Below are 13798 nucleotides of genomic sequence, written 5' to 3' on the forward strand. Positions count from 1 at the left end.
TCTTAAATGCCCGTTAAAATGGCTGAGCAAGCTACTCTGTTGTCAAGGTCAATTAGGGATGGGCAACAAATGCTGGCTTTGCCAGTGATGCCCACATCCCATGAAAGAACAAAAAAAAACTTATAATTTGTCGCCACCTCCTGCAGTATTTACTAACCCCTCCAGTCAGGTATCTGCAAATTTAGAAATGGTGCTTTCGATTGCAAAGTCTAAATGGTTATCCTAAGTTTGTTGAATTATTTTTTCAAAAAGTTCCTGTGAAAATATACACATTTGAAGGCAGAAGTGAAGAACCCAAATTACTACTTACACTGGCTCCAGCTTCTGATAAGGTTTTGTCACCTGCAAACATCAGGAAAAAAAAATTGCTTTCAAACTTGCTGGATTTATTATGTTTTAAAAGGATACTTACAGCCGGTAAGAGTGATTGCATGTTCTGATTGGAATCTGCTATTGTTGCCAGATAGACCAAATTTCTATGAAGCATTTGTTGGTACCTAAGAGGGAAAAGACAAGGGTTACATCAAAAATCAATCACTGCTCTTGTTTAACTATTTGGCCTTTTAATCACAATCATAAAGAATTGCTGAAAATAGAGTCATGTCGAACTTTTTCATCTTGCACTCATCAGGACAATCCACAAGAATAACCAATGTAAGGGAAAACAACAAATTATACTGCACGAGAAGAGAAAGCTGACTGGATGGCAGGCGAACTCTAATTGGTAGATACCATGGAGAATGCACCAGTTTACGGTGATTGACAGTTTATTGCCAAGCTTTGTTTGAAAATTAAAACAGGCAGCTTGACTCTGATTGGTCAAAGCATTGCCCTGAGGAATGAACCAGCAAATGGCTGTCACTTATTTTGTTCAGCTGCAACAGGCTCAATGTGTGCACATGTTCTTTCTGTCTGCAAAGAACAAGGTTTTGTGTATTAATATATGTAGCTTCCAGTACGTGCAAATACTGCAAGCCCGACTGACAATCTTAAATTGGCTGTCAGCGTAATTCTAAGCATACTGCAGATTATTTAGCAAATGCTGTCCATTCGCAGTATCACATCTAATGTTGGACACTGTGTTTCGAGCCTTGCAAACACAGGCAGGTTGGGTATGGCCTGTACCTTGCATATTGCTAACAGCGGGAGGGACATGTTTGATCCAATCTTTGGGATGTACGGCCTGTATACCTAGCATCACACTGGCATTGAAATTCATAGATCACATTTGCTCACCATACAAACTCGATGCTGAAATAGGGCAAATCAAAGACATCTTGTGTGACAATGACTACCCTGATCACATCATTGCTCGCTGTATATCGCACCAACTTATGAATAGGCCCAAGTATTTTTCTTAAACCTTGTTCATTGTAAGAGACCATTCTCTCTTGGGGTTCATGTGTCTTCAATGCATTCCAAAGCTGGTGAGAAAGAGATGGGAGCAGACAGGAGAGAGATGTTCTCAATCCAGAAGCTTTCTGCCAGTTCAAAACTCTGTGGCAAGTTCAAATTCCTGCACCAGTTAGTCACGTGACTAAAGTGGTCTGTCCACGTCTTCTGTGTATTCAGCCATCTTAGCAATTAACCTGGAATGCGAGCTCCTCCACCCTCAATGTCTGGTCATCAAAAGTCCATTGTGGATTAAATTGCAGCAGGGAGTAGCCCCTTTGTCTCTCCAGCCAAGGATCCATTGCAGGTTTTTTTTTTAAACCAGTTCTTTCTTTACTCCAGTGACAGTTTAAAATTAATGTTCATGTGGCAAAATTAATATTCCTCATTCTTGGCAGGTGGGGACCTGCATGACACTAGGTATATAGGCCATCCACCCCAAAGACTGGTGGATCGTATCCAACATGTCCCTTCCGCTGTTCGCAACGGGCAAGGTACAGGTCATACCCAACCAGCCTGTGCTTGCAAATTTCAAAACAGTGTCCAACATTAGATGCGATTCTGCGATTGGACAAGATTTGCTAAACAATCCTCAGCGTGCTAAGAATTACACTGACAACCAATTTCAGATGGTCAGCAGGGTTTGCAGTGTGGCACATTCGCACGTACTGGAAGCTACATATATTAATACACGGGACCCGGTACTTTGAAGACAGAAAGAACATGTATACACATTGCACCCGTTTCAGCTGAACAAAATAACAACCATTCACTGGTTCATTCCTCGGGGCAATGCCTTAACCAGAGTCAAGCTGCCTGGTTTAAATTTCAAACAAAGCTTGGCAATGAACTGTCAATCACCATAAACTGGCGCATTCTCCATGGCAACGCCTCTACCCGAGTTCACTTGCCAAACAATCAGCACTTTCTTCTCACGCAATATAAGTTGTTGTTTTCCCTTACATTGGTTATTCTTGCCTATTGTCCTGATGAGTGCACGATGAAAAGCTTCGACAACAGGTCTCTATTTTCAGCACTTCTCAAGTTCTGTACTACCAAATGACTATCATAAAATTAATTTTTTACCACTCAGTCATTCTGAAAGCTTCGATTTATACTAGAGTTTATTTAACACACATGTAAATGTGAACAAGTCTACTGCCATCTGTAGCTCCGTGGGTAGCACTGAGTCAAAAAGTTGTGAGTTCAAGTCCCACGCCAGAGGCCAGAGCACATAAAATCAAGGCTGAAGCTCCAGTGCAGTACTGAGGGAGTACTGCAGTCTGAGGTGCCACCTTTCAGATGTGACGTTAAAACCGAAGCTCCAGCTGTTCTCTCAATTGGGCGTAAAAGATGCAATGGCCACTAGTTTGAAGAGGAGCAGCTGAGTTCTCCCTGGTGTCCTGGCCAATATTTTATTCCTCAACCATCACTAAAAAATAAAACGATCTGATCATTTTTTTCAGTGCCCTTTGTGGGACTGAGTGCAACAACTTGTTAGTTTCAGGGAGACACTTATACTAATGGCCCAGATTTTACATAGGATATCCAGCACAGAAACAGGCCATTCGGCCCAACTAGTCCATGCCGGTCTTTATGCTCCTCTCTAGCATCCTTCCACCTTTCCTCATCTAAATCTATCATAACCCTCTGTTCTCTTCTCCCTCATTTGCTTATCTAGCTTCCCCTTAAATGCATCTATACTAATCACTTCAACCACTCCCTGTGGTAGTGAGTTCCATATTCTCACCACTCTGAGTAAAGAAGTTTCTTCTGAATTCCCTATTGGATTTTTTGTTAACAATCTTTTATTGATGACCTCTACTTTTGCTCTCCTCCACAAGTGGAAACAATCTCTATCAAAACCTTTCATAATTTTAAAGACCTCGATTTGGTTACCCCCTCAGCCTTGCCTTTTCAAGAGGTGAAACCCCCAGCCCGTTCATCCTTTCAATGATATATATACCCACACATTTCTGCTATCATCCTTGTAAATCTTCTCTCCGGTGCTCCTATATCTTTTCTATAATATGGCGACCACAACTGCACACAGTGCTTTAAGTGCAGTTTAATCAAAGCTCGATACAGATTGAACATAACCTCCGTAACGTTTCTAGTCCTCTAACTATAAAGCCGAGCGCTTGGTTTGCTTTTTATGGCCTTGCTAACCTGAGGCACACCTTTTAGTGAATGGTGTATTTGTACTCCGAGATCCCTTTGTTCCTCTACCCCACCTAGACTCGCACCTTCCAAGTAATAAGTGCCCTCCCTGTTTTTATTAACAAAATGTCCTACCGCACATTTATCAGTGTTGAACTTCATTTACCAATTACTTTTCTACTCTGCAAGTTTATTAATGTTCTCCTGTAATTTGATGCAACCCTCCCCAGTATTGACCAATCCTCCCCACACTTTGGTGTTGTCCACAAATTTAGAAATTGTCTATTTGAAACCAAAGTCCAAATCGTTGATGTGAATTGTGAACAGCAGTGGTCCCAGCACTGATCCTTGTGGAACATCACTTCACACCTTCTGCCACTCTGAATAACTACCCTTTACTCCCACTCTGCTTTCTGTCTTGAAGCCAGCTAGCAATCCTTTCTGCCACTTGTCCAGACTCCACGTTCCCTGACCTTATTCATTAGTCTATTATGGGGCACCTTATTGAAGGCCTTTTTAAAATCCAGATGAATTACATCTATTGCACTACCACTGTCTACTCCATTCAAGCAAGATTTCCCCTTTTAAAATCCATGCTGACTATTCATTATTATTTTTTGTTTCTCGAAGCTTTTCCATTCTCTCTTTTAGTTGGGATTCCATTATTTTCCTACCACTGTTGTTCAGCTGACTGGCCTATAATTCCCTGGGCATGTTCTGTCTCCCTTTCTAGAGAAAGGAATGGCATTAGTTATCTGCGAGTCTTCTGGCACTACATCTTTTTCCAACAAATTATCAATATGTGTAGTAATGCCTCTGATCTCTTCCCTAGATTCTTTTCAAATATGTGGATGCAATTTTGTAGGGGAAACGGAGTGTTCGCTGTCACTATCCCTTGGAAACTGACCTTCTGGATTTATCACAGGAGCATATTAACGAGGAAATCCTGAAGTTCAGTCACTCACTGATCCGCCGCCATTGGCTGAGTTGTGGACCATTCCCCCCCACCCCCCCCCCCCCCACACGAGCTAACAGAGCCAGAAATCAATGAAATCAGTCAATGCGGTCAAATTGTCCCCCTTGCTGCTACCACATCGCGGGTAGAAACCTCAATAAGTTACACCATATTCAATCAGGTGGAACTGGATTTTTTTTAATGGCAATCTGAGTAGTAGCTACTGCTGAATAAATTTGGCCTTGAAAAGTAATTTTATATTTGTGGAATTTGTTAAATGTCACCAGTTTAGATTAACTACTAGATTTATTTAAAGTAGTTTTTAACGAATTAAAAAATTATAGTTAGTTCGTGATATTTCAGCTTCCACCTTCACCCTATTTGTGTGCCCTAATCGCTCCCCGTAAAAATTTTTTATAAAAGGTGATTTGATTTATTCGTGCTTTTCATTTCCGGTTTGGCTGTCTGAGAGAGTTCCTTAATGTGATTGGCTGCTTGCTGACAACACTGGAGCTCCATGCTGGGAATCCCCATTGAGGAACGCTGCAACCCACTGCACAGAGAGGTGAAGTTCTCACCACACTGGTCGCTAATTCTGCCTGCAGCTTTCTTAAAAGACAGTGGCGAGCACCCCTGCTTAGTCACGAAGCACAAAGTTGGGACCACCGTCTCTCTGTTGGACATGGCAGTGCAGAGTTTCACTCTTACAAAGGTCGATGTTAAAAAGGTACAGAGAATGTGTATTGTCACATCACATGAGACATTGAGGGAGCAAGTTATACATTGTGGAAACTGAGGGTCCACACTATCAGATGAGTGATTGAAAGCGTGTGACTATATTGTTACAATCAAGGCAGGAGGAGTGCACTGTTTATTCTGGTTCCACTCCTCCACTGGTCACAACATATATTTACATTTTCCCCCCCCACTTACCAATACAGTCCATCATATACTGCATTTTTATCCCAGAATAAAACACCAACCAATAAACAACAAAATTATCAGTTTATCATAAAACAAGTCTTAACCAGAAATGAAGCAAAGCATAAACACAGATTGAAATATTAAAATTCCCTTTTTATCTTAGCCCCTCACACACACATACAACCAGTTAACCGGAAAAATAAAGGGATTTTTGTTTTTAGAGCTCTGTTACAGACAATAAAACTACACACTTGGGCTGAATACTTGCTCATTCTTGAAGAGACAGATGAGATATGTTGTGTTCCAAAACTGGCACACAGTCTGACCCCGGAGTACATGGAGACAGGTCACTGGGATCTTTTAGAACAGTTCTTTTCAGGCAGCGTCGAGAATTAATTTAGCAGGCTTTTCTTCAGACAGGAGACCAGCGAGGTGACACAGTGGCCTTCTCAGGGTCTTTTAGAGAAGTGCTGGAAAGCTGAGCTGTTGTGGTCTTCCCTCCTTTTTTGGAAGTTCTCTCCATTTTTATATACAGTTCAACCCCAACTCAAAACAATTCAAAAGCGAAACTGATAACAGCAAGTCAACCTTTTGACCTCCATCAATCTTGACCTGTCACTTCTTAGTAAACAACTTCTCCAGGTGTCCAAAGTTCTCTGTTGTTTATTGAGCTGTAAGTCAGGTGGTTTCCCAGAAAGGCTCGTTTTCCTCACAAGACCCCTCACTGCCCCTTTAAAAATCATTTCCAGGGAGTGTTTTTCAAAGTCAGGTGGATGCTACAGGACCCCCTTTGAAAAACCCAAAGTTTAACATTTTTTCAATCTTTCAGAAATGAATCCTCAAAAAAAAATATTGAACAAAACAAGAGGCATTTTCATAATCATACAGTAGCTGCAACTAATACTGATATAACAGTCGAAATCTCAAAAGGTGAACTACAGCTGCTTCATGCACGTGCAGCATTACATTTCTCTTCCACATGCGCAAAATTTCTTCATCAGTTTCTGGTCCGTGTCACGACAAAAATAAATTGTTCATGTCTGAGACACCAAGGGTGGGGTGGGTGTGATTAATCATAACTCAAAAAAAAGGAGGACTTTGTCAAAGCACATATGCAATTCTAAAGACTCTGATGTGCAGGAGTATAAAACTAGAAGACAAATATAATAGTCACTAATAAATCCAATAAGGAATTCAGTAGAAACTTCTTAACCCATAGAATGGTGAGCATGAGGAACTCGCTACCACAGGGAGTGGCTGTGGTGAATAGTATAGATGCACTTAAGAGGAAACTGAATAAACACAAGAAAGAAAAGACTAGAGATTAGAATGATATAAATTTACAGCACAGAAAGAGGCCATTCAGCCCATCGTGTCCGCACTGGCTGACAAGTAGTCATCCAACCTAATTCCACTTTCCAGCTCTTGGTCCGTAGCTTTGTAAGTTACGGCACTTTAAGTGCATATCCAAGTACTGTTTAAAATTTTATGAAGTTTTTTGTTTCTCACACCCTTTCAGGCAGGATATGCTGATAGTCTGAGTGTGAGATGAGTAAGTGAGAGAGGAGGCTTGCCTGGAGCACAAACACCTACGTGGACACAGTGAGCCAAGTAGCCCATTTCTGTGCGATAGACATGACATGAAGAAAATATAATTCGACTTATTCAAGTCACAATAAAACAGCCAAAGAAAAAGATTTCCCATTTTTATGGTCGAACAGGCAGATTGACAGAACATACTTCCAAACTCACAGGAATCATAGCTAAAAATCAAAATTTGATTTAAGTCACCTTAAAATGATCTTGAATAATAAGAAGCCAAAACCAAACAACACAATTTACATAAAAACAGAAAATGCTGGAAATACTCAGCAGGCCTGGCAGTCTGTAGAGAGAGAAGCAGAGTTCACATTTCAGGTCTGTGAACTAGTTCTGATGAAAGGTCACAGAGGTTTTTTTTTTATTCGTTCATGGGATGTGGGCGTCGCTGGCCAGGCCAGCATTTATTGCCCATCCCGAATTGCCCTCGAGAAGGTGGTGGTGAGTTGTCTTCTTGAACCGCTGCAGTCCATGTGGTGCAGGTACACCCACAGTGCTGTTAGGGATGGAGTTCCAGGATTTTGACCCAGCGACAGTGAAGGAACAATGACATAGTTCCAAGTCAGGATGATGTGTGACTTGGAGGGGAACTTGCAGCTGATGGTGTTCCCACGCGTCCGCTACCCTTGTCTTTCTAGGTTGTAGAGATCGCGGGTTTGGAAGGCGCTGTCGAAGGTGCCTTGGCTAGGGGCGCGGCAAGTTCTGGAGCACAGGTCTTCAGTACTATTGCCGGAATATTGTCAGGGCCCATAGCCTTTGCAGTATTCAGTGCCTTCAGTCGTTTCTTGATATCACGCGGAGTGAATCGAATTGGCTGAAGTCTGGCATACGTGATGCCGGGGACTTCAGGAGGAAGCCGAGATGGATCTTTAACTCTGCTTCTCTCTCCACAGATGCTGTCTGACCTGCTGAGTATTTCCAGCATTTTCTATTTTTATTTCAGATTTCCAGCATCCGCAGTATTTGGCTTGTATAACAATTTACACCCTGCATTCATATTACAGCATATTCACATTAAACACCCAATCGCACAAGTTTAAAAAAAATTACCCACTGCTTGCACATTTTCATTGAAATATTACAAGCAAAAAATTGAATTGAGAAGATTCCCAAACAGAACTTAAAATAAAAAGACACAACCTCAAATTCAAAGGAAAGGAAAAACGAAATTAGGTTTTAGAATGTACAGTAGCCTCTCCAACTGGGTGGGGCTGCTCTCATCTGGTGCCATTCTTATGTATCTAATCGTAGCCAGAGAGTCACCTGCAAAAGAGAAACTGGACGTCCACTTGAAAATAAACTTGCGGGGGTGGGGAGGGCAGAAAGAGTGGTAGTTACTGGATTGCTCCGTGGAGAACCAGCATGGATTCGATGGACTGAATGGCCTCCTTCTGTGCTGTAAATGGCTCTATAACACGTACTACTAACTTTTCAGATACACCAAAGTGAAATAGTTCAACCATAAAAGACATCAAAAAGCAGGGAAGACAGGAAAGATGAATTCTATACCAGTACCTTTCCAATGCTCTCCTGGCCAGCCTCCCAGCTTTCTTTTTAATTTATTCATAGCTGTGCTAGCAAGACCAGCATTTATTGCTCATCTGTACTTACCCTTTACTAAGTGGCTTGCTGGTCCATTTCAGAGGGCAGCTAAGAGTCAACCATATTGTTGTGTGTCTGGAGTCACACGTAGGCCAGACCAGGTAAGGACGGCAGATTTCCTTCCCTAGTGAACCAGATGTTTTTTTTTTTTAAACAATCCAGTAGTTTTATGGTCACCATTACTGATATTAATTTTTTAGGCCAAATTTATTAATTAATTGAATTTAAATCCCCAGCTGCCATGGTGGGATTTGAACCGCAGGATTTTGAAAGTCTATAGATTGAAGCACTTGGTGACAGAGAGACTAAGGAACATCACATAGAAACATAGAAAAATTTACAGCACAAGGGGGCAGCCATTCAGTCCATGGTGCCAGTGCGGGGCTGAAAGAGCTACCCAACCTAATCCCCCTTCTCAGCTCTTGATTGGAACCCTGTAGGTTAAGGCACTTCAAGTGCATATCTAGCTCACTTTTTTTCCCAAATGCGATGAGGGTTTCTGCCTCTTTCAGGCAGTGAGTTCCAGACCATTACCATCCTCAAGGCAAAAAAACAACAACTGCCCTCTAATCCTTCGACCAATTACTTGAAATCTATGCCCCCAGGTGAAAGCTCTCTCCGCTCTCTCTCAAAACCACAGTTCTGAGCTTCCTGGGAAAGATGAAGTCAGAGGAGGCTACAGCAAGATGAGTCACTAGGCAGTCACACACAGTTATAAGAAAACAGTAATTTCTAGAGGGAGAGAATTGAGAAGCAATGTTAAACTTGCATTGAACCTTGGTTAGACCACACTGACTGAATCAGAGAATAACACAGCCCTAGAGGCTGCCATTCAGCCTATCGAGCCTGTGCCAGCTTTTTTTTTTTAAATTCTTTCATGGGATATGGGCATCGCTGGCAAGGCCAGCATTTATTGTCCATCCCCTAATTGCCCTTAAACTGAGTGGCTTGCCAGGCCTTTTCAGAAGGCAGTGAAGAGTCAACCACTATGGATCTGCAGTCACACGTAATCCAGACCAGGCATAGTCGGCAGATTTCCTTCCCTAAAAGGACATTAGTGAACAAAGAACAAAGAACAGTACAGCACAGGAACAGGCCATTCGGCCCTCCAAGCCTGCTCCGATCTTGATGCCTGCCTAAACTAAAACCTTCTGCACTTCCGGGGACCGTATCCCTCTATTCCCTTCCTATTCATGTATTTGTCAAGATGCCTCTTAAACGTCGCTATCGTACCTGCTTCCACCACCTCCCCTGGCAGCAAGTCCTCGGCACTCACCACCCTCTGTGTAAAGAACCTGCCTTGCACATCCCCTCTAAACTTTGCCCCTCTCACCTTAAACCTATGTCCCCTAGTAACTGACTCTTCCACCCTGGGAAAAAGCTTCTGACTATCCACTCTGTCCATGCCGCTCATAACTTTGTAAACCTCTATCATGTCGCCCCTCCACCTCCGTCGTTCCAGTGAAAACAATCCGAGTTTATCCAACCGCTCCTCATAGCTAATGCCCTCCAGACCAGGCAACATCCTGGTAAACCTCTTCTGTACCCTCTCCAAAGCCTCCACGTCCTTCTGGTAGTGTGGCGACCAGAATTGCATGCAATTCCAAAAACCAAATGCGTTTTTACGACATGGCACTATTACTGCGACTAGCTTTCAATTTAAGATTTTAATTAAGTAATTGAATTTTTAAAATAAATAATGGAATTTAAATCCCACCAGCTGCCATCGTGGAATCTAAATCCACCACAGAATACTTACAGTGCAGGAGGCGGCCATTCGGTCCATCGTGTCTGCACTGGCTCTCCAAAAGAGCAATTCTCACTTCCATTCCCCTGCCTTCTCCTTGCTCACATGACAGTCTAATTCCCTTTTGAATGCTTCAATTGAACTGGCCTCCACCACATGCTCAAGCAGTGCATTCCAGACCTTAACCGCTCTCTGCGTGAAGTTATTCCTCATGTCACTTTTTCTCCTCTGACCAAATACTTGAAATCTGTGTCCTTTCATTCTCGATCCTGTCACAAGTGGGAATAGACTCTCCCTATCAACTCTGTCCAGACCCCTCATGACTCTTGCCCCTCACTGTCCTTGACACTACTACTATCCCAGTCAATGTTTGGATAATTAAAGTCCCCCACACACCATCCTGACTTGGAACTATATCGTTGTTCCTTCACTGTCGCTGGGACAAAATCCTGGAACTCCCTTCCTAACAGCACTGTGGGTGTACCTACCCCACATGGACTGCAGCGGTTCAAGATGGCAGCTCACCACCACCTTCTCAAGGGCAATTAGGGGATGGGCAATAATTGCTGGCCTGGCCAGCGACGCCCACATCCCATGAATGAATTTTAAAAAAAATTATAATTATCTTATAATTTTTGCCCATGTCCCCAGGGCATTAGCCCAGTGGATGACTAGTCTAGTGACTTTACCACTATGCCACTATCTCCCCATTGAAGATCAATTCAGTTAGTCCTGCTCTTTCCCAATCCCTGCAATTTTTTCTCCTTTAAGTATTTATCCAATTCCCTTCTGAAAGCTACTATTGAATCTGTATCCACCGCCCTATCAGGCAGGGAATTCCAAATCCGAACCACTCCTTGCCTAAAAATATTTTTCCTCATGTCACCTCCTGGTCCTTTTACCAATCGCCTTGAATCTGTGCCCCATTGTTATTGGCCCTTCAGCCATTGGAAACAGTTTCTCTTCATTTACTTTATTTAAACTTAGAGTACTCTGCACAGTTCCAGGCTCCATATGAAAAGGATGTAGAGGCACTGCAGAAATTGCAAAAAAGAATTACTAGATTGATACAAGAATTGAGAGTTTACACCCATTAGGAAACAAACAGATTGGGGCTCTTATCACTGGAAAAAAACTGAGGTGTAACCCGTTAGAGGACTTCAAGTTATGAAAGTGTTCAGTAGGGTAGAGAGAGAGAGGATGTTTCCACTTGCAAGTGAGAACAAAACTAGGAGCCATTGCTGAAAATAGAGACATACTGTCGAAGCCTTTTGTCTTGCACTCATCTGGACAATCCACAAGAATAACCAAATTAAGGGAAGACAACTTATACTGCATGAGAAGAGAGTGCTGATTGTTTGGCAAGTGAACTCTGATTGGTAGAGACATGCATCCTCCATGGCAACGCCTGTACCAGAGTTCACTTGCCAACCAATCAGCACTCTCTCCTCATGCAGTACAAGTTGTTGTTTTCCCTTACATTGGCTATTCTTGCAGATTGTCCCGATGCGCGAGAGCGAGGCAGAGAGAGACAGACAGATGGGAGGGAGTGGGAGAGGAGGGGGGGTGGGGGGAGGTTTAGGGAGGGAATTCCAGAACTTAGGGCCCAGGCAGTCGAAGGCACGGCCGCCAATGGTGGAGCGATGGAAATCACAGATGCAGAGAGGCCAGAACTGAAGGAACGCAGAAATCTCAGGAGGGCTGGGGAAGGTTACAAAAGTGTTATTTTAACTCATTCATTCAATCTCGCTTCCCAAGTCTAAAAAGTAACCAAAAAGCAGGCTAAACAGAACCCTAATAAATAAAAATCTTGCTGACAATTAGCCGCAGCTCTCACTACAGGCATGCACTAAAGATACGGACAACAGTTTTGCACAAAACTCAAAACATTGAGGCCACATGTTAAAACAAATCCTGTAACAAGACAGTGAGAATCAGACTGACAATGAGGGCCAGAAGAACAGAACAGGACTCGATGATAACCCTAATTGATAAGTAACGAGTTGCCAACTCTGGTTGAATGTATTCTGGAGCTTCCATCATGTGAACTCTTGCTCTGTCCGCTCAAAGACCTTTCATCTCCAGTTAGAAACTATTAAAAATGTTCCATAAAAAAAACACCTTTTTTTGAACATCCCCTCTGATTTCTCCCATCGGAGTCCAGAACAGAAGAGGCTGTTCACAGTCGTAAGTAAAATGGTCTCAAAAACGCTGCTTCACTTGGTCTTAAATCACAAGAGTCTACAGCGTGTCCTAGAATGAGCTCGTGTTTTCAGATAAGGGAATTCCAGAGAATCTACTGCTGACATTATTCCAAACAGACCAGACTTGGAAACACTGCAATGTGCAACAGAAGTCACTTGCTTCAAAAATTGCAAAGCACATGATTCAACCACAGAGCATCAAACCAGCACAGGGCAAAGCTTTTGACAAAGGGGTCCAAAAAACGAAGCGTTAACTTCTCCAATACAAAAGCAAAATACTGCCGATGCTGGAAGTCTGAAATAAAAACCAGAAAATGCTGGAAATACTTAGTAGGTCTGGCAGCATCTGTGGAGAGAGAGAAGCAGAGTTAACGTTTCAGCTCTGTGACCTTTCATCCAAACTGAAATGTTAAACTTCTCTGTTCTTCACAGATGCTGCCTGATCAGCTTGAACGCTTCCAGTTGTGTCTATTTACAGCACAGAAACAGGCCACTCAGCCCAACCGGTCCAGGTCCGCCACAAGCCTTCTCTCACCCGATCAACATATCCTTCCATTCATTTCTTCCTCACGTGTTAATCTAGCTTCTTCTTAAATGGATCTATTATTTGTCTCAAACACTCCCTGTGGCAGCAAGTTCTACATTTTCTCCACTCTCAGGCCAAGACATTTCTCCTGAATTCCTCCATTGAATTTATTAGAGAAGATCTTGAAAGAAAGACTTGCATTTCTATAGCGGCCTTCATGACCTCAGGATGTCCCAAACTATTTACAGCCAATGAAGTACTATTTGAAGTGCTGTAATGTAGGAAAGTGGCAACTAATTTGCACACAGCAAGCTCCCACAACATGACAATGACCAGGTAACAATGGTTTTTTGATGTGGGTTGAGGGATAAATACTGGCCAGGACACCAGGGAAAACTCCCCTTCTGCTCTTCAAAATAGCGCCATGGGATCTTTTTACATCTCCCGCACCACCCCCTCACCAAGGCGGCTGTGGAAGCTCAATCACTGAGCATGTTCAAGACAGAAATCGATAGATATCTGGATACTAATGACATCAAGGTATATGGGGATATCGTGGGGAAGTGGCGTTGAGGGAGATTACCAGCCATGATCTAACTGAATGGTGGAGCAGACTCAATGGGCTGAATGGCCTACTCCTGCTCCTAGGAGAGAACTGGTGGGACCTCGCTTTAACGCCTCATCTGAGA

The 13798-nt window shown here is 42.8% G+C and overlaps 1 protein-coding gene across 4 annotated transcripts in view; it reads right to left on the bottom strand.

The window, feature by feature from the left end:
* Positions 1-13798, bottom strand: part of ss18 (SS18 subunit of BAF chromatin remodeling complex) — a 95497-nt gene that overhangs the window by 69773 nt on the left and 11926 nt on the right. For all 4 annotated transcript variants that reach the window (XM_068031112.1, XM_068031111.1, XM_068031109.1 and 1 more), the window contains exon 3: positions 413-497. In XM_068031112.1, coding sequence (XP_067887213.1) covers positions 413-497 — 85 coding nt within the window. The remainder of the gene's footprint in view (positions 1-412; positions 498-13798) is intronic.

The sequence above is a fragment of the Heterodontus francisci genome, chromosome 5 (genome assembly GCF_036365525.1).
Source record: "Heterodontus francisci isolate sHetFra1 chromosome 5, sHetFra1.hap1, whole genome shotgun sequence".
Lineage (NCBI taxonomy): Eukaryota > Metazoa > Chordata > Chondrichthyes > Heterodontiformes > Heterodontidae > Heterodontus > Heterodontus francisci.